Genomic DNA, 22,150 nt, shown 5'->3' with positions numbered 1-22,150 from the left:
TCCCCTTACTAATGTATTATTATCCATATTGCTTCCTTTGCTGGCACGATTCATTTTTTCATTACATTATACACTGCTTGTTTCCATGGTTACGACCACCCTGCAATCCATCAGCAGTAGCCATGCTTGCACACTGTAGAAAAAAGTGATGGCCAGTCTGGTGGCTGGTACTGTGGGAGCTCTCATAGGCTGGTGCTCTTTTCTATAGTGTGCAAACACGACCACCGCTAATGGATTGCAGGGTGGTCGTAACGATGGATACAAGCAGTATATGATGTGATAGAAAAATGAATCCAGCCAGCAAAGAAAGCGATATGGATAATAACAATACATTAGTAAGTGGCTTTTATTAACTTTCTCTACATGATTAATGCCATTTGCGGGTTTAGATAGTCTGATGGAACGCTTACTTCCCAACAGTCAGCTGCCCGCTCAGTGAAGAAGACGGATGCATTTACATGCAGTGATCTCCTTCACAGTATGAGGACGAGGGATCGCTATTGCGATCCCTTGTCTTCATAGAGAATCATGGTTTGTGAGCAGCAGATCGCTGTTTAGACCATACGATCTGCTGCCCAGAAGTCATGATCGGTGGTGCCTCAGAAAGGGCCCATACAGGACGAGGACTAAAAGATTTTATCGTCAGGGCCCCCTTAACAGTACTATAAAATTATATTATATACAGAGACACTGTAGGAAACGGATGGAACATCTTCCGGGCCTTGTCTGAGAAAGCAATCTTGATTTGTCAAGGGTAGTGGCGCATTCATTTCTAGTCAGCCCCTTTAGAGAATGCAGGGACATTTTTTAACTCTCCCTGCCTCCATCGCTGTATACACACTTTCAATGATCAAGAAGCTGCCTTTTCCTGCTTCGATCCTAGTCACCATATGATTGCTAGGGGCCATGTATGTGCACAAGCTGCTTGGTCTTAGCAGACCCAGATCAGCTCTGCATCAAGGTTCAGTAGCCTTATTACAACGTCAAAGCACTGACTTCATGACTCGGGGATTCCAGTTATACACCCCTTTGACTCCTGCTACTACAATGACATCAGGTTAGGACAAAATACTATCTAAGCAAAAAAGCTTTATGGTTAATTTTAAGAAAACTAAATTAAAACTGTGTAATGTGCCGAGCAGCAATGTGCCATATGCTGCATAAGCACAATCTGGTGACCAATTCCCTTTAAGTGCACTGAGGGTAGGCCCAAGCCACTCTGTGCACCCTTGCTCCTCCTACTTCCTCTGCCAACCCTTCCCTCTCCTTCTTGATTGACTATGGGAAACTGGAATTATATTATTGGAGTTTTTAAATAATTTTTGACTCTCGGATCTCACAAAGGATGCTTGTAGCATTTTGAAGAGCAAACACTATTGCAAAATAACCGGCATGTGAGAACTTGCCTAAGATCTGCAGCTTATGTGTTCACACATCTGCCTTTTATGTATAAGCCACAGTGTGATATGTGCATTGCCAGAAGGTATTGACAGTATGCAAATAAAACCTGCAAGACCTCTGTGTATGTACAAAGGCATACATTTAAAGGGGTTGTCCGGACTACAGATATTGATGACCTATCCTTAGGGCAAATCATCAGTATTAGATCAGTGGTCATAGCACTCCCAGGGTCCCCTCCAGTCAGCTGTTTGAAGGGGCTGCGATGCTCCTGCAATGTTTATGGTGCGCTGTCTACTTTGTAGTGGCGGTGCAGTGTAATTGCAGCATTTAAGTTAATGGACACGTCCTGAGGATAGAGCATCAATATCTGTAGCTCGGACAGCCCCTTTAAAACTTAAAGGAGTTGTTAAAGATTTTTATTTTAATTCCATTCCCCGCTATAAGCCAGCATGCCAGTACTGTGTGAAGTGTGAAGAAAGTCATACTTACCTGCTCCTCCGCTCTGGTTAGGCTCTGTGGCTCCAAGAGTCTCTTCAATGGACTTCCAGTTCCTGTCCAGAGACCGGAAGTCCAATAAAGAGAGCCACAGAGCTGAAACAGACTGGGAGCAGGTGGATTTCTTAACAGGTATCACTAAAAGTTTAGGAAAACCCTTTTAAAGTTTTTTGCAAGATTTTTTAAAACTTGACACAGAACAGGGGCTGCATATGATTAATAAAAGGACACTTAAATGTCCCACCATTGGTCTCTGCCACTCTGATTGCACTGGGCCTGCAGTGGCCATTTATTGTTCATGTAAGATTGGTTCATGTGATGTCATTGCTGACGTACCAGCAGGGCCCAGCGAGACTGGGACTGAAGCAGAACATTTAAAGGGGAGTACTTTTTGATTTTATTTTATTCAGCAATGTGCTTTTTTGCTTTTTTTATTTTATTTCTGAAAACTCCTTTAATTCTATATATGTGCACATACATGAAGACGTTCTTTCCCAATCGTTGCCTGCTCATAGCTGTATTTACATGCAGCAATCATTACTGCTTATGTTTGTTATCATGTTTGTCCCTATAAAGTCTTTTCCTGTTTTTGTGTAACCTGCAGGGAGCACCCGCACAGGCAGGAGGGTGTGTGTAGGGTGGTGAGTGGAGCATGCAGCATCATCCCCTGCGGATGGCTGCTTTAAGTGTCCGAGGTGTGAGGGTAGAGCATTGATGGTATTCTTCCGTCTCTACCCTGTGCTACAAATTGGCAGCAAAATCACAATGTCAGTTGTCTGTTTACATCATATTACATGCAGTAAGATTATGTGGATCAAGGGTTATTTATACTGGTATACTAAGGTTACAGACTGCTAAAGGTCATGCTTGAAATTTATCACAACCAGAGAGAAACTGGAACATCACAAGCAAATGCAAGATACTTGGATGGTACCCCGATAAGGATATATTGTATGTCTGGCCCATGAGATGTGAATTACCAGAGACTGTAGGATACCTTAAGAATTTGCAGCAGAGTGCCAACTACACCACATCTTCATGTCTGTTTTTTTTGTGTCATGAGTGTTTCTAGTGGGTGAGGCGCAAAAGAAAAGTTTGTGCATCCCTGGATGGAAAGTTTGTGCATCCCTGGATGGAAAGATGTCTCACCTTCAGTCTAAGAACTATAAAGGATTAAAGGTGGTTTTCTCGGATGAGGACAAGAATGGTCGAGCTTTGGCGTTTTTGTCCAGAACTGAAACGCCTCAGACTGTGGTCCCTCACATTACTTGTGTAGATGGGTCTCGGGTAGTTAGACCGGGAGAGATCTGTGAGCGTTCCCAGATAGATAGGAGTTATTTGGATGGCCCTGTGGATAAGCAGTAAGCCGGATTGGACTAATGCACACTGGCGCAATAATATGCACTGACTGGGTCAGGTGTAAATGATAGTTAAGAGTTTTTGTTCGTGACGCCAATTGCAGCGTACGCAGGTTACAGTCTCAGGGCCCATTAAGGTGTTGCAACTCACGTACCAGGTGAGGAATGCCAGAGTGGGGTAATGTCTCTGTGTAGTAGGTATAGTGTCAACGGTGTCTCCTACCTGGGTACGGCTGGACTCCTGGATCCTGGCTCACTTGCAATAAATGAGTGTTGCTAGTAGGAGTAATTGAGGAATGAATCAGATCCAGACTTGAAATATAATTCAACTTGTCTTTACTGAAGGCAGCATAAATCCATATGAGATACAGCATTAGTCTTTTAGGTCCCAGCAGGTATTTGGCAATGTATGGCAGGGATCAATATCAATATCAATATCTCTCTCTGCAGGATTAGTCATCTGCTTATGGGTCTGTAATATGTGGCAGGAATCTATCTTCTGCTTTATCTATCTTCTGCTTGGTATGGGACTGACTAGCTGAGGAGGAATTTGGCTTTTCCTGGTCTCTGGATGGTTACTCACAATTATGCTCACAGGGAATGGCCAGGCATCTGAGAAGCTCTGACAGACGTTCTTCAGAACCTCCTGCTTGAGGTTCTTTTGTTTTGCTTTCGTTTTGTCATCTCGTTTCCCTCTATCAGCTGTCATCCAGTTGCACTGATTGCATCCCTTTAAATCCCCTCCCATACTGCATCACTTTGCGGTTTATACAACTTCCTGGAGTGTGTGCATGCTAGATGCTACAACTGATGCTTCTACAGATAAGTCTGTTCATTTATTTGTGTTTTCCTGTTTGCTTGATCCTGGGTGACCCTGACTCCCTCCGTATTAAGTGTAGGGAGCAAGTGGTCGTGTCCCTTCACTATTATAGGGTGTTCAGGTGTCATACAGTCGAGGCACGAGGGCATGCAATTATCTATCATAGAGATCTTTGCATGGGCTGAGAAGTCAGGGAGAGTGCTAGGGCTTTTACAGGGCTCACCCTTATGTTCCTTAGTTTGGGATCAAATCAGTCAGATCTTCGTTTGTTGTCTTCTAGTTTTCTGCAACACCATCCGTGACAATGGCTCTTCTTGGAGGACTGGAGGTGGCTGCTTGCTTGTCAACCAGTTGAGGCTGAAGGGCTCAGACTGGGAATGGAGATCTTTGGCCTCAGCCGAGGTATGATCCTGGGTTGGGATCCCTAGAACTGGGAGCTCCTACCAACACAGCCTTCCCCTAGCAGGGGTAGCTGGTACACTAAACTTAACTTCCTTTCCTCCCCATGATACAGGATATGAGCCAGCCCACTTCTGCTCATAGATGGGGAGCTAAACTGGAATAAACTATTCCAGTTTAGAAACACTGAACTGTCTAAGGCCTTGCTAAACATTGCTGCGACCTGCTGGTGTACATAGAAAACTACAGCAAATACATGATACAGGCCTAGAAAATGCACATTATGAAGGATGCAATGTTAAATTATACAAGATGACAATATCCATACACTTAACAGGCTGTAGCGGGGTAAAAGAGTTTTGTAACATAACTCTGGGATGTTACAGATGTAGGGGAAGCTAAAGTGGCAATTAAGAGCATGTCGGTTGGGAAATTGCCTGGTCCGGACGGCTTTCCGTTAAAGTGGTACAAGCTAGACATAGATCTGCACTGTGCATGACTGGTCAAGCTTTTTGAAAATGCTTTTGAGGCCGATAGGCTGCTCTCATCTTTTATGGAAGCGACTATCGTGGTAATTAACAAACCGGGGAAGCCCCCGGACCAGTGCAGCTCTTATAGACCGATTTTCTCTTCTAAACACGGATACCAAAATTTTAGCTAAGATTTTGGCCAAACGCCTCAGAGAAGTCTTATTATCGATTATAGACCCAGACCAATCTGGCTTCATGCCATGCAAGACAACTGATATCAACCTTAGGCTACTTTCACACTAGCGTTCGATCGGATCCGTTCTGAACGGATCCGATCATAATAATGCAGACGGAGGCTCCGTTCAGAACGGATCTGTCTGCATTATATTGGCAAAAAAAAGCTAAGTGTGAAATTAGCCTGAGCTTGAGCCATATTGTGGCATCTTCAAACGGATCCGTCCCCATTGACTTACATTGTAAGTCTGAACGGATCCGCACGCCTCCGCACGGCCAGGCGGACACCCGAACGCTGCAAGCAGCGTTCAGGTGTCCGCCTGCTGAGCGGAGCGGAGGCTGAACGCCGCCAGACTGATGCAGTCTGAGTGGATCCGCATCCATTCAGACTGCATCAGGGCTGGACGGAAGCGTTCGGGTCCGCTCGTGAGCCCCTTCAAACGGAGCTCACGAGCGGACAGCCGAACGCTAGTGTGAAACTAGCCTTAGGAGGTGGTTTACTAATTTAAAGGTCAGACACGATAATGCAGGGGGGCGAGCGTTGGCTTCTCTCGATAATGAGAAAGCCTTCGACTTTCTGGAGTGGCATTTTATTTGAAAGACGCTACACTGCTTGCGTTTCCCCCGGTCTTTTATCAGATGGGTCCAATTTCTGCACCAGACCCCCAGGGCCCGAGTAATGGTAAATGGTTGTCTGTCCCGACCTTTTAGTCTACATAGAGGCACCAGGCAGGGCTGCCCTTTCTCGCCGCTGTTGTTTGCCCTCATTATGGAACCTCTTACCCAACTGATTAATAATAGTTTACTGATAGAGGGATGGATGATAGCAGGAATACAAGAAAAATTATTGCTATATGCGGACGATATGTTAGTGTACTTGGCGGACACCGGCCCTTCTCTGGAGGCACTTCTGGACACGGTAGATGGGTATGGGAGATATTCGGACCTCCAGGTAAACTGGGATAAGTCTAGTTTGTGCTTAGTGGATGTGGAGGATAGTTCAGATATATCCGCCCTTGAAAGTGGTGGAACGTTTTCCTTACTTGGGAATTCAAATTTATAGGGACCCGAGGCAGTTTTATCAGCTGAACATAATACCTACAATGGAATACATTGCGCATAAAATAGAAGCGCGGGAGAACCTACCTTTGACCTTGGTGGGTAGAATAGATATTGTCAAAATGGTACTGTTGCCGAAGCTTCTCTATATGTACAGGGTGGCTCCAGTTAAAATTCCTAAGTCGCACTTCGAATCCCCTAGCCCTTCCTGTGGAAACACCAATCCCCTAGATTGGCTAGGACAGCCCTAAAAGCTCTGTATACACAAGGGGGATTGCGAATGCCAGACGTGTATGTTTATTATATCGCAACTCAGCTGATGTATGCGACTTGGTGGATCAGAGCGGATGCAAACAACCCAGCGGTGGTCCTTGAAGCAGCACTAGTGGGCTCATATGAGGCTCTGGCAAATATGGTATATAGAGGGGGAGGAGCCCTGTACTGCACTGAAACCATGACTAATGTGATTGCGGCATGGATGCGGTTTGTGGAGACACATTGAGGACCCTAATGGGGAGACTTGGTCTTCATATATGCCCCTGTGGCACAATAAGCACCTCCGAGAGCTCCTTCTGTTGTCAGGGTTTGAATTTTGGCCTAAAAAAGGGGTTAAATATCTGACACAACTCTTCCATGGGGGGGGGGGTATTCTGCTCTTTTGAAAGCCTCAAGAGTGAGTTCAAACTACCTTGAACATGCTTTTCTCGTTACCTCCAGCTGAGACATGCCTGTGAGACCCAGTTCAAATCCTTATCTATAAAACTTGTATGTGGCCCCCTAGAGTCTATTGCCAGGCAGCTGCATCCACATAAACCAATTTCTTCCTTTTATGAGGAGATTGTGAAGATGCAGGACTCTCCGCTCCAGCATTCGTTTGGGTGCTGGACTGAGGATATCCCTGAATTGGAGGTGTCTCATCTGGAGGAAATACGTTCGGTATGGCGGTCATCGGTTATAAGCGCCCGTGACCAGCTTATCCAAATCAAGTGGATACATAGAGTATACCTGACCCCAGTGCGCTTGTACTACATGCGTCAAATACCTAATCCTTCATGCTCGCACTGCGGGGAACTAAGAGGGTCCCTATACCATATGGCATACGGATGTCATCCGTTTTTTTGCGGGTCCGCAGACTGCAAAACACATATGGTCGTGTGCATTTAGCCTAAGGCTAAATGCACACAAACGTTGTTTATTTCCATGTACGTTCCGTTTTTTTTTGTGGATAGGATGCGGACCCATTCATTTCAATGGGTCCGCAAAAAATGCGCACAGCACGCCGTGTGTGTGTTCCGTCCGTTCCGTAGCCCCGCAAAAAAAATAGAACATGTCCTATTATTGTCCGTTTTGCGGACAAGGATAGGCATTGTTACAATGGATCCGCAAAGAAAACGGATGACATCCGTATTCCATCCTTTTTTTGGGGGGCGGATCCATTGTAACAATGCCTAAAACGGACAAGAATAGGACATGTTCTATAATTTTTTTTGCGAGGCTACGGAACGGAAATGAATGGATCCGCATCTTATCCGCAATAAGAATGGAACTGACACAGAAGCAAAATAACTTCTTGTGCATGAGGCCATATAATAATAAATTATGGCTAGTATAGCTAGATCTGTCCTGACCTCGAAGAAATCTCAGGGCGGCCTGATATAGCCCTATACTCTCAGGCCACACATCTCAGACACCTAGCCTCCTGGACTACCTTAAATTCCTTCAATAAATGGACAGAAATAGAGAGGCTTTGATCTGGGGACGTCCGGCGGACATAACACCCCAGGACATAACACTCTCAATGACATTCACTAGAAACCTATGGCTGACCTGTAGGATTAAATTCGGCCTCTCTACATTAAACTCCTCTCTTACACCGTTTTTGCTTACACTGCATTAGATAATAGTAGCGAATCATATATGGCTAACCCCTGGGTCAGGAGCAGACTCCTCAGTCTTCATGATTTACGTAATCTCCAAACAAACCGCCTTTTATCCTTTGCAGATTTACAAACTAAATAGCTGCTATACGGTGTTGCTTGTTATGCCATACAAATGTAAGAAAGGCAGATTGAATTTGCCGCAAGGACCCCGCCGGTACTCTAACTGAGAGCGTTTCAAGTAAGTAAAGCAATTTGGGTAAGATCGACATCTTAATTGCTGCTATGCGGCCCAGTAAGGATATATGTAGGGGTCTCCTCTTATTAAGGAGAGTATTTATAGTAGCTATGACCGGCGGGAAGTTTGCACCATATAAAGCAGGATAAGTAAGGGGTGATATGGACTCCCAAGTACTTAAGAGAGTGGTTTTGCCAGGAGTATTTATACGAGTGTTGTAAGGCTAAGAGGGTCTGTGGGGGTATATTTAAGGGTAATGCTTCCGTTTTTGTATTATTTATTTTATAACCTGATCTTCCAACTTTTTGGACGTTCAAAGAGGGACACTTATGGTTCAATGTGTGAAAGATCCATTTTATCTGCCTATCTATACACTTCAATCGTTTTTTCGTACAAAATAGTACAAAATTATATAATTATAAACATTTCTAAAATTCAAATTGCATCAATAATCAAATAGGCAGGCTCTAATATGCACATAGGAACCGGCCAAACACTTTCTGGATCAATATTGTAATTGCAATAATGAAAATCTATACCACAGATCAAAATGAAGATAAAAGAAAGACAGGAGGCAGCGCCTCATGTGTGGTGTATATTGTCCTGATGAAGGGGGCTCTCCGCCCCTGAAACGCGTCAACTGTAAATAAAAAGTATTGTGTTACCAATACTTACCTGTTTCCGACTGTTTTCTTCTTCTTCACAGATCAAAATGAGGGACATTTAGGCCTCTTTCACACGGGCGTCATGTTTTTTGCCCGGATAAGAGGCGGTTGCGTTGCGGGAAAATGCACAATTTTTCTGCGCGAGTGCAAAACATTGTAATGCGTTTTGCACTTTCGTGAGAAAAATCGCGCATGTTTGGTACCCAAACCCGAACTTCTTCACAGAAGTTCGGGCTTGGGATTGATGTTCTGAAGATTGTATTATTTTCCCTTATAACATGGTTATAAGGGAAAATAATAGCATTCTGAATACAGAATGCATAGTATAATAGTGCTGGAAGGGTTAAAAAAATAAAAAATTTAACTCACCTTATCCTCTTGATCGCGTAGTTCCCGGTTCCCGGGCTAAAGGACCTGTGGTGATGTCAGATCACATGCTCCATCACCATGGTGATGGACCATGTGATTGGAGCATGTGATCTGACATCACCACAGGTCCTTTAGCCCACAGCTAAAGAAGAGACCGACCGGAAACTACGCGATCAAGAGGATAAGGTGAGTTAACTTTTTTATTTTTTTAACCCTTCCAGCACTATTATACTATGCATTCTGTATTCAGAATGCTATTATTTTCCCTTATAACCATGTTATAAGGGAAAATAATACAGTGAATAGACTGTCACCTAGCAACCATGCGTGAAAATCGCACCGCATCCACACTTGCTTGCGGATGCTTGCGATTTTCACGGAACCTCATTCATTTCTATGGGGCCTGCGTTACGTGAAAAACGCAGAATATAGAGCATGCTGCGATTTTCACGCAACGCATAAGTGATGCGTGAAAATCACAGCTCATGTGAACAGCCCCATAGAAATGAATGGGTCAGGATTCAATGCTGGTGCAATGCGTTCAACTCACGCATCGCACCCGCGTGGAAAACTCATCCGTGTGAAAGGGGCCTTATGGGGCAGAGGGACTTGGGTCAAAAATAAGGACTGTCCCTCCAAAAGAGGGATATTTGGAAGGATTACATTGAGTGTATATGTTCTCCCCACGTTTTCTCAGAGTACTCAGGTTTTCACAAAAAAACATACTAGTCTGTTAATTTGGAATTTAGAATGTGAGCCCCAGTGGGGACAGGTACCAAAGTGAGGGATATCTGTGTGTAGGTACCATATAAATTACTGAAAAGGGTAATAATATAAATAATAAAAGTAATACATGTCTATACAGTAATCTAGAACACTGATAGGACCACATTAACAGAATTCACTGTAAATGAAAATTATCACAATATTTCATGCAAGCTCTTCCAGCTTCAGTTTTTTCACGGACATTGGAAAAATGTCTCCAATTTTTAACATACTGATCAGGTATTTAGATAGTTGGCAAGCCCACCAGTATGTGATTTTCAGTATGTTTCCATTGTTGCAATCAGAATTTAAAACTGTGTCTGGTAGTGTGTTGATTGTTTCTTAGAAATGTATTGTTTATATGATAGTTATCAGAGATATGGTGATCACCCAGCAGAAGTCTGGTCACCTAGCCAAAACCTTTGCATAGGCTTCCACATAACCTAAAAACAGGTTTTGCTCATCTCACTGTTTCTTGAGAACTCCAGCTACATCTAGGATGTTTATATCTAAATAATACTAGAGTTTCTAGTAACGTTATTTGTCATTCCTTCTCAATGTTCTTTTTTGTTGCAGCAACAGAAGAGTAGACCTTACTTCATCTAAAAAGGTGCAAATATGTCTTCTGACCCCACCACGCCAACCCATCCACTTCAGTCCCCAAAGTCACCGATAGGTCCTTCCTACCCATTCCACAGAGAAGGTAGCCGACTCTGGGAGAGGAGTCACCTTTTTCTAGGAGAACTGCCGAGCCCTCTTCCAACTAAGAGAACTCGTACATATTCAGCGTATGTATTATACAACATAAATACTGCCGTGATGTACAGCTGTAATGATTTTGTATATGTGGCTTCCATTTAGTAAAGTTCAGAAATCCAGAATAGTGAAAATTGGGAAGGCATTTTAACAGGAAATTACACATTTGTAGTGTATTTGTCTATGCACATAGTAGAGTACTTTCATGGTGAAAAATCCAGGGCCTTCTCTATGGAAGTCAGTTTCTAATAACCCTGTGCTGGTGCTTGATGCACCTAAGTTATGTAGCGGTGCCAGCGTCTACATAACTTAGGCACATCCACTGCCGGCGTACAACAGCCTTAAATCTATACCAGCTCTCTTTCTGGCATAAATTACGATCATTTTCTACGCCAGAAACTGGCATACAAAACAATAAATGAGAGGGGCCTTCTGGCCCACCCTCTTGCCCGCCCATGCCATGCCTCCTTTTTTAGAACAGGCGTATATGGAAGGGGAAGGAGGCACAGATTTTGCAGCAAATCATCTTTCCGACAAAATCTATGCCAAAAAGTGGTGTATATTTGGTCATAAATGACCCCCTATGTCTGTAATACATAACTGACATTTCCTTGTTACAGCAGGGATCACAGAAACTGATTCTGGCCATTTTACCTCCTAGATATGTATATTATATAAGAGCAACATGCCGAGAGGCGGCCAAAATAAAACTAAGACATGTTGTAGTCTGGGGGCATGCGTGCACTAGCGGCAGCACGGATCCGACAGGCTGTTCACCCGCTGGATCAGCCTGCCGGAGTTCCTTGCCGCTAGTGTGAAAGTAGCCTAAGGCTATTTTCACACTGACGTTTTGGCTTTCCGTTTGTGAGATCCGTTCAGGGCTCTCACAAGCGGTCCAAAACGGATCAGTTTTGCCCTAAGGATCCGCTCAGAATGCATCAGTTTGCCTCCGTTCAGTCTCCATTCCGCTCTGGAGGCGGACACCAATATGCTGCCTGCAGCGTTTTGCTGTCCACTTGACGAAACTGAGCCAAACGGATCCGTCCTGGCACACAATGTAAGTCAATGGGGACGGATCCGTTTTGTCTGACACAATCTGGCACAATAGAAAACGGATCCGTCTCCCCTTGAATTTCAATGTATTACTGTAAAGGATCCGCCCAAAACGTGAGATGTGTACATTGTATAAGAGTGGTTCCCCAAAAATCTGTAAAGAAAAACACTGCATCCCGAAGAACTAAAATAGACCAAGTCCTTATAGGATTGACAGAGAAATCCAGTTAAAAATGATCTGAGATGTGAAGATGTGAGATCAAATTGGTGGTCTGTGACCTCTGACCACCACCGATTTGTTTTTTGTTTTTTTCCAGAAGTAGCAGGAAATGTTCTGCTTTTATATAGAACTGCAGCACAAGATCTCAACAAAAGGGAAAACAAAAGTAAAGCTGCAAAACTGCATCATGTTCTAAAAATGTGTGAATAGAAATCGTTTATCAAAGCAACAACATAAGGACACCCATGTGCACGCACCCTACATTTTTTAATAAAAATATTCCATGTACAGAAGGCTGTCCCTCCTCTAGGCTGCTACTAGCTTCCAAAGATATTGTGAAATCATTTCATAATGCTGATGTACCAATAACATGTGAAGACATGCGAGCACAAATGTTTCTGTATTTGACAAGGAAGGAAAGTATAATTTTACCAGCTCAGCAAACTACAGGTCACATGTGCAGGTTGTTTATTTCAAAGGTCAGATTTTGCTGATATTTGGTTTAAAGGGGTTTTCCGTGCTCCAGATATTGACAAAGTGCTCTCAGGATAGGTCATAGATGCCAGATCGGTGGGGGCCTGACACCCGGCACCCCCACGATCAGCTGTTCACAGAAGATGCCAGAACTAAACTGAGAACACAGCCAGTGTTCTGTCAGAAAACCTTAACTAGTCAGATTGCCTTAACCCACTAGACTTCCGGGGGTGTGCGCCTCCGCGCAAGCGCAGTACCAGGACATGGGTAAGTTAAAATTACAGTGAGCGTTGACTCATAGACACGTGCACGGACACCGCACGTTCACCCAACCACGCGTGCACTCTCAGGGGTAAGGAGATCTGATGGTCTTTTGTCTTGTTAAATCTCCTTACCCTCACACTGTGCATGCGCAGATTGTAAAATCTCCTTACCCTCACACTGCGCATGTGCAGATTGTAAAATCTCCTTACCCTCACACTGTGCATGCGCAGATTGTAGAGTCTCCTTACCCTCACTACACAACGCTCTTCAGAATTATTGCCAGCTGGCTTCAATCCGCGTGTGCACAGTGTGAGGGTAAGGAGATTTAACAAGACAAAATACTGTCAGGTCTCCTTACCCCTGAGAGCGCACGCTTTCTTGGGTGCGCCGCGCGTCCATGAGTCAACGCTCACTGTAATTTTACCTTACCCATCCCCTGGTACTTCGCTTGCGCGGAGGCACTGTGCCGTCGTACTGCGCTTGCGCGGAGGCACACGCCCTGGCACACCCCCGGAAGTCACGTGGGGTAAGGGAACCTGACAATTTAAGGTTTTCTGACAGAAGAACGGAAGCACAGCGCCATTCTCAGACTAGTGACAATGTCAGCTTACTGCAGCTCCGCTCCCGTTTATTTGAGGTGCAGTCACTGCACAGTCATTACATAGTGAGTGAAGTGTTAATTCCGGCACCTTCTGTGAACAGCTGTTTGGTAGACGTGTCCGGTGTTGGATCTGAAATAGATGGTCTTATTTAAAAGTATGTCATCAGTTTCTGGAGCTCGGAAAACCTATTTAAAAGGACCCTGTCACCTCTACTCTGCTGCCATTGCTGAGGGCAACATAGTGTAGTGACAGACCCAATGAATTGGGCGGGCTGTCACTTCTGGCCTGGCAGTCAGTACATATAGAGGACTGACAGCGCGAACCTCGGAGCTTGTGCCAGCACTGAGTGGGAGAGGAGTCTGATGATTATATTTAAACAATTTGTAGATAGAAAAGTGTATATGTAATTGTTGAGTTTGTACTTTAGACATACACTACTCACAAAATGTTAGGAATATTTGGCTTGTGGGGGAAGTTTCAGGATGAACCTAATATGCACTCTAACCTTTACAGGTGAACTTAATGTGACCTTGTCGAACCCTGTGCTGGCGCTTGATGCTCCTAGGTTATATAGAGGTGCCGGCCTCTACATAACTTAGGCGCATCCACTGCTGGCGTACAACAGCCTTAAGTCTACGCCAGCTCTCTTGCTGGTGTAGATTTAGACAATTTTTTACGCCAAAAACTGTCGTACAAAATGATAAATGAGACGGGCCTGCTGGACCGCCCATGCCATGCCTTTTTTAAAACTGGCATATGTGGTGTGGAAGGGGAAGAAGGCGCTGATTATGCTGCAAATCTTCACAACAGCCTGCCAGAGTTCCTTGCCGCTTGTGTGAAAGTAGCCTTAGATGAAAAAATTATTGCTCACAAGGGTTTCGCATCACACAGGTTTGAAAGGGAATGGGCGCAGTGGATCAACCCACCCATCGCCTGACGAGTTGATATATGCAGCCTCTGTACACAAAAGTCATATACTAACGAGCCAATATGTTCGCGCTGTTGGATGTCTAGGATGTACATCTCATAGTCTTGGTCTGCAATACAAGCTCTGCCGCTTTCTTTTCTTTTCTTATTTTCTACTTTTTGGTTTCTCCTCATGTTCACTTTGTTAAACATTGCCACTGGAATGTACTAATATTACAGCAGACTGTCCTACAGATATATTCATTGGAGTGTATACCACTATCTTGCTCCTGAGATAATTGCACGCTATTGTAACACGTCCCGTTGCACGGGTATTATGTATGATTCCTTTGACCAATGTTTTCTTTGGATTTATGACAAAACTCTTCAATAAAGATATATTGAAAGTAAAGTAGCCTTAGATGTGTACATTGTATAAGAGTGGTTCCCAAAAAACTGTAAAGAAAAACACTGCATCCTGAAGAACTAAAATAGACCAAGTCCTTATGTGCTTGACAGAGAAATCCAGTTAAAAATGATCTGATATTTGAAGATGTGAGATCAAATTGGTGGTCTGTGACCTCTGACCACCACCAATTTTTATATTTTTTTTATTTACTGCTATTTGTGGCTGCATGTCCAACTGTTCAATGTTTCAGTATTTTTTGCACAACCTGCTGTTCTCTAACAAGTAGCTTAAAGGGAACCTGTCACCAGGATTTTGTGTATAGAGCTACCCATGTCCTCAGCTCTATACACAAAATCCTGGTGACAGCTTCCCTTTAACGGCAAAATTCACAACAGGTGTTTGATCCATGAATCACCAAATTTTCTGGTTCAGTTAGAATTGGTATTTAAACAGTCCTCCTCATCATGCTGTTCACATTTTGACATCATGAGACCAAGATGACACCTAACAATTGATCAACAGTACCTCGCCATTGCAAGGCTTCAAGCAGGATGTTCTCAGATGGAAGTCGCCACTGAGCTTAGAGTGTCATCAGGAGGTTACAACAGAGATACAGAGAGATTGAAAGAGTCACAGAAAGGCATAGGAATTGACATCCTTTGGTCACATCCCACACTGATGACTGCTTCATTGTGAATAATGCCCTGCAGAACTGGATGGGGAGGTGAGAGATACCCAAGTGTCGCATCAGACCCTTCAAAACCGTTTACATCTGCTGGTCTGCCTGCTAGATGACATGCAAGGGTACCTGACCATAGGCATCTTCATCTTGCATGGACCAGGGAGCATCTACACTGGACAAGGGACCAGTGGCCCTCAGTGCTGTTCACTGCTGAATGTCAAATCACGCTGAGCAGAAATGATGGCCGCCAACAATGTTGGAGACGTCAAGGGGAGTGCTAAGCATCAGCCACTGTTGTCACTAGACAAGCTTTTGGTGGTGGGTGGTGTTACAGTGTAGGCAGGTGTATCTAGTCAATACAGAACTTCCCTACACTTTGTGAATGGTACAGTGACAAGCCCATACTACATGAATAACATCATTAACCCAGTCATTGTCCCTCTACATGAACAACACAGGCCTAATTTCATCTTGATGAACAACAATGCGCCAGCTTATCGAGGTCGCATCATTAGGGAACGGCTGCTGGAGACTGGGGTACCTCAAATGGAGTGGCCTGCACTTTCTCCAGACCTGAATCCCACTGAAAACCTATGGGATCAGCTCAGTTGCCGTGTAGAGGCTCGTAACTCTGTTCCTCAGAACCTCAATGACGTGAGGGCCGCCCTTCAAGAAGAGTGGAATCCCATGCCTCAGCAGACAATAAGTCGACTTGTGAACAGCATGAGATGTTGTTTTCAAGCTGTAATTGATACTCAAGGCCACATGGCATTGAGACATTGACATTTTCTGTGGGGGTATACCCACCACTGTTGTTGGCTTTTGTTTCAATAAATTGTTTGAGATGAGGAAATCACCATTGCTGCTTCTACTTAAATGCCCTACTTTACCGTAGCATGAACTTTTAATGTTTTCCAATTTTACCTGAATAGCCAAATATCCCAAACTTTTTTTGAGTAGTGTATGCTATTAGAGGGACAATGTTCAACCTACATATTTATGTTCCTATTAGCACTGCAAGAGCATCTGCAGGACCAATCTACAAGGGTGTTTGCAAGCAGTTCTCTCGTTCCCAGGGTCATGGGTTCATCACTCCTGAAAATGGAACAGAAGACATATATGTACACATTTCTGAGTAAGTGCTCTTTACTGTATCATAATAATTTTAAAAAGTAGTTTGATAATTTACTGTATGCATTTTTGCTGGGAATTGCCTTTAGCAACGGATCACATGCGGAGGAATTGCTCCCCCGGTTATAAACATGCCACAGTGTTTGGGGTTTTTGAGCATTTCCTCCCATTTAGGCCACTTTAGATAATCACTACCCTAAAAAAAATACATGTACTGTAGAATGTCTTGAAAGGAGGTCCCTGACAATTCAAAGGGAATCTGCCACCTCCAGTATCAGTTTCAGAGTACACTACCATGTAGGGCATGTATACCAATACATAACCATAGACTAAGATAACTGTTAAAGGGAGTCTGTCACCACATTTTAGCATGTTAGACCGTTAAAATAGGGTTATGTGATCCAGCCAGAACATAAAAACGGTACCTTTGTGGTAGAAAACGGACTTTTCAATTTGCAGAAAACAAACTTATAAGATTATCTTCTGAGCCCTCTCAAGTGCCCAGGGCGGTCTCTCAATCCTCGGAGCCCCAGGCAGGCACCTCCTAAACGGCTGATAACTCCGCCCTCCGTGCGCCTCTGCCCGCCCGTTTACTCCCCTCCCCTGTCCCTTTCCACTGCGGCTGTGCGGTAAAATCGTAGCGGGCGCATGCGCAATAGGTATTGCGATGCCCTGCCAGGAGCGGGCATCGCATTGCGCATGCGACCGCTACGATTTGTACCGCACTGCCGCAGTGGAAAGGGACAGGGGAGGGGAGTAAACGGGCGGGCAGAGGCGCACGGAGGGCGGAGTTATCAGCCGTTTAGGAGGTGCCTGCCTGGGGCTCCGAGGATTGAGAGACCGCCCTGGGCACTTGAGAGGGCTCAGAAGATAATCTTATAAGTTCGTTTTCTGCAAATTGAAAAGTCCGTTTTCTACCACAAAGGTACCGTTTTTATGTTCTGGCTGGATCACATAACCCTATTTTAACGGTCTAACATGCTAAAATGTGGTGACAGACTCCCTTTAAGTGGCTCACCCGAGAACCTCGTATGGATTAGGTGCACTCCTCTGGGTACACCCACCTCCAAACAGTGATAAATTCATAAAAAGGAGGGGCACTCAATTATTTGAGAACTGTGGGCAGCAAATTCAATGATATAGTTTAATCATGAAAGGACACCTCATATGCATAAAATCGCATCAAAGTAAACCATACACATAAAATTGCATCAAGTAAATCACAGATTAAAATCACACAAAATAAAATCACTTAGGATAAAACCATGCGGCTGGATAATATAATAGTAGGAGAGGATAACGCTAGAATGCTCTGGTATGAGCCACACAATAGCGTATCTCGTTGATGTAAGCCTCAAATTGGACTTACAATAGAATGACTAATGTCAATGTTTCTAATTAATATCCCAATAGGCTATGACGGCATCAGTTATGACCAAGATAGTCCTATAAGAAGGCAGTCACTTCTATGTTGAAATATGTCCATCTAATGTAGCTGGATGGATTCCCAAATTGGCTATAAACTGGCGATGTGGAAATATAATTAGATGAGTACGTTACCACTGCGCTGTGAACTTTCAGCTTCTTGCTTCTCCTACCGCCCGGACACCTTTACTGCCTCCCGTGTGGTCTCGCGGTCGTAGCGCGGCGTCCCACGTGACCTGGCGGCATCTTCACGTGACTGATTAGTCTCCACGTGATCTACATAAGTTACGTCGGAAATAGTCAGCTGTGCGTTCCAAATATGCGCAATGCGTTCCACCAGAGGGCTTTAGTCCGGATCTTAGTAGACGTCTTTAGAATCCAATGACACCGCTAATAATGTGGGTGCTTGCTGAAACCTCAGGGCCAGACGCGTTTCAGGGTACCTCCCCTTCCTCAGTGGCAGTATCAGCAAATGATGAATTCACGTTTTTTATGCCATAATTGGTCAGAGAAGGATGATGGGATATGGGTATTTCTCAAACTCTGGCCTGGAATAATGATTGCCATATATGGACTACCATAATATCTGTAGTGCGTATTCTATATTCATAATATATTTGACCATGTAGTAAATACCTATATAGATACATGTTGATTAAAACATCTATTAAATAAAGTGGCAATATGAGAGTGATCCTCTCATATTGCCACTTTATTTTGCCCCCGCGGGCATGCGGGGTTCATACAGCCAGTGTCCATGTTTTGCCGATCCGTGGTTTGCGGTCCACAAAACAGACACGGTCGTGTGAATGGACCCTAGTATTAAGAAATGCTTCTATTTACTGTTAAGCAAATGTTTTTGGTGCACCTAGAGTTCTCTCCATCATCGCTACCAGCTCTGAAATCTCAGCGTCTGTCATTCATACCAGAGAATGTCATTCTGGACAGTGTTATAAGAAATGATTGTGCACCAAGTGGGGTGGTCCTGTCCAAGGTGCTCTGAAAACTGGATTTGTCTAAAAATTGAAAGAATCACTTGTCAGCATTGGAGAATTGAATTTTCACAAGAAATGTCATGTTATATTTTGGGCATGTAGCCTACATGGCAGTATGCTTACTTTGAAACCAAAACTTTCCACTAATCATCAGAATATTGTTATATTGCATACGTCTTCTGCCTTCTGCACTTCAATTCAATGGAGCTGAATTGCAGTTTTGTGCATACCACCCGGTCAAGAGAGGTATTATGCAAAGAAAGTGCTGAAGGGGCCTGAGCCTCAAATTAATGCAAAATATGTCAGTGTCCCCTCCAATAATGTAAGTGATGGCATATATAAGATAACATCATGTCATTACAAACAAGCTTCAAACAGTAATAAGGGCATCTCAATTCATCAAAAACCCCTACAGAATTGTCCCCAAGGGAACAAATTATGATACCCAGAAGTAGTATATACTAGAGTATAAAGTTTTATTAAGAATAAAAGCAAACAAGCATAATTAGAAAGATATAATAGAGTCAGAAAAAAAATCTGACAATGGTAAGGGTAACCATAATTGTAATCCCGAGTACAAGTGACATACCCTCCAGTAAGATGTACCACATGTCCCAGGTGGAATACAAAACACAATTGTGGTCGGGGCCACCAGGTACGTACCTGACCCTAACCTAGGGAACCTAACCCTAAGCGGTCAGAGTTGTGCCGCAACCGCGTCGTGGAGGGACGCCTGAAAGAGGGCATCCCCTTTGAGAGTAACAGAAAAAGGGGGTCGGGTGGGAGGGAGAACTTCGTACGTCGTACACATGTGGGAGGGTGCTGACGGCTGATATAGGCGGCCAAGCCCCTCCCACAAACACAGGCCAATGAATCGGCCTTACACTTGTGGTCGGGGCCACCAGGTACGTACCTGACCCTAACCTAGGGAACCTAACCCTAAGCGGTCAGAGTTGTGCCGCAACCGCGTCGTGGAGGGACGCCTGAAAGAGGGCAAGAGACATACTGATAGGCAAAGTATTTTATTGTGGCGAAATTACAAAGCCAGGTTCTGAAACGCTGTTGACATTTCGGTATCGGGGTGAGGTATGTATCGGGTGAAACATGCCGAGTGCCAACGCCCTAACTTCTGAATTACGTGTGCAGGTACCTGATTCATGGAGGCTGCAGATGCAGCGCCTATGCGGAATGAATGTCCCGAGATAGCGGAGGGGTCACCACCCAGGCTGGCCACCAGTGATCTGACATGGGACACGAACTGATGGGTGGTGAGTGGAACCACCCCGAAGGGTAACAGTGGGCTGTTAGGCCCAGACCCCGACAAGGCGGACCGTAGCTGACGGAGCACCGTGACGGGGCACCACTGGTGTGAAGTGGGATAGAAGGACACCGGGACCGGGGGGCCCACCTGGGAGGTCTTGGACGTCCTGAGCAGTAACGTGAACCCCTCGGAGTTCTGGACCAGCTGGCTGACCGTGAGGAACTTACTGTTGCCGGAAGAGCAGGTGAACTCTCCGGGCCTCAGAAAGCCGTAGAAGGCTAAATAGATGGCAGATTTGAGTACCAAGCTGGGCAAAACCCCGAACGGATTACTGTCCAGGATGTCGGATAGATTGCGGAAGAGGGGCCCGGTGACCCCTTGCCTGCTGCCTCGGCCTTGAGGCCCGCATTTGCTTAAGCCCTTGAGTGCTGCCTTAACAGCCTGCATGGTGAAAAGTGATGGTTGATCGGGATGACTGACGGAGAAAAAATGTTGTACTCCCGCTAGGTATGACCTGACTGTACTGTGAGAGAGCTTGTGCACTGAGTGGCAGTAGCCAATAAACGCCAGGATGTAATCTGGAAAACTGGATTCCCCCTGAGGATGCTCCCCTTGGAACCTGCAGAACATCTTCCACCCGGTGTGATATGCTCGGGTCGTGTTGGGCGAGAGAGAATCGCGAATCAGAGCATGGGCCGTCTCAAGGTGGTCGGCTATGTTAACATTAAGGACTCGTGAGGAGGAGCGGTGGCGCCTGTCGCATCTGCCTCTGGCATGATCTGAAAGAAACGGTAAAAGTTAGCCCTGGATAAGGCGTCGGCAGCCAGGTTTTGCTCACCTGGTACATGTGCGCTATGGACGTGGAAATGGTGGTATAGGGACAGCTGAACTAACCGCCTAAGGAAACCCATGACGTGGCTTGACTTTGACGATCCACTATTTAGGATGTCTACGACGGCTGCGTTATCCGTCACGAACAGGACGGACTGGTTCGCCCAGAGACTGCCCCATATGTGAGCAGCTACCACGATGGGGTACAGCTCAAACAGTGCCGAGGAGTGGAGGAACCCTGGGATTAGTACCGCCTCAGCCGGCCATCTGTCTGCAACCCAGTGCGTGCCAAAAACAGCGGCAAACCCTGTGCCGGCGGCCGCGTCCGAGAAAACTAAGGGGGACTGGCACGACAGCTTGGGGACGAATAGGGACACCCCGTTCCACTGGTCCAGGAAATGATCCCACATACGGAGATCCGCTAAGGCCTGGCTGTCCAGACGCACTGGGCTGTCCTGTTCTGGGGCGGTGCTAAGGAGCGCCAGCAGGCGGGATACAAACGTTCTGCCTTGCGGAATGATGCGCATGGCAAAATTCAGCATACCCAGTAGCGACTGAAGGTCAGTCTTAGTGACCACCGACGTGGCTGAAAACCTGTGAATCACTTCTCGGACTCTCGTTAGCTTGTCCGAGGGTAACCTGGCTAACATGCGTTGGGAGTCCAACTCGATGCCCAAAAAAGTGATCACGGTGGACGGGCCCTCTACTTTTTTGGAAGAAACAGGTACCCCCAACTGGGAAAAACACCTCAGTAGCTTCCCCAGCCCCAGAGGAGCAGCCCCTGGGCCCTCAATCAATAGGAAGTCGTCCAGATAATGGATGACGAACTCACAGCGCACCTTGTGTACCAGAACCCAGTGGAGGGCTTGGGCCAGCTGATCGAAGAGCCAGGGGCTGCTCTTGGAACCAAAGGTGAGTTTCGTGGCAAAGTAATACAGGCCTCGCCACCTGATACCGTGCCATTGCCAGAGTGCTGGCATAATGGGGAGCA

General features: G+C 45.2%; 1 protein-coding gene across 1 annotated transcript in view; it reads left to right on the top strand.

The window, feature by feature from the left end:
- Positions 1–22,150, top strand: part of CSDC2 (cold shock domain containing C2) — a 39,348-nt gene that overhangs the window by 10,679 nt on the left and 6,519 nt on the right. Inside the window, exons 2-3 of the mRNA XM_044301690.1 lie at positions 10,727–10,938; positions 16,529–16,651. Coding sequence (XP_044157625.1) covers positions 10,769–10,938; positions 16,529–16,651 — 293 coding nt within the window. The 5' untranslated portion in view covers positions 10,727–10,768. The remainder of the gene's footprint in view (positions 1–10,726; positions 10,939–16,528; positions 16,652–22,150) is intronic.

This window comes from Bufo gargarizans, chromosome 7 (genome assembly GCF_014858855.1).
Source record: "Bufo gargarizans isolate SCDJY-AF-19 chromosome 7, ASM1485885v1, whole genome shotgun sequence".
NCBI lineage: Eukaryota > Metazoa > Chordata > Amphibia > Anura > Bufonidae > Bufo > Bufo gargarizans.
This window is presented reverse-complemented; position numbering and strand designations above follow the sequence as displayed.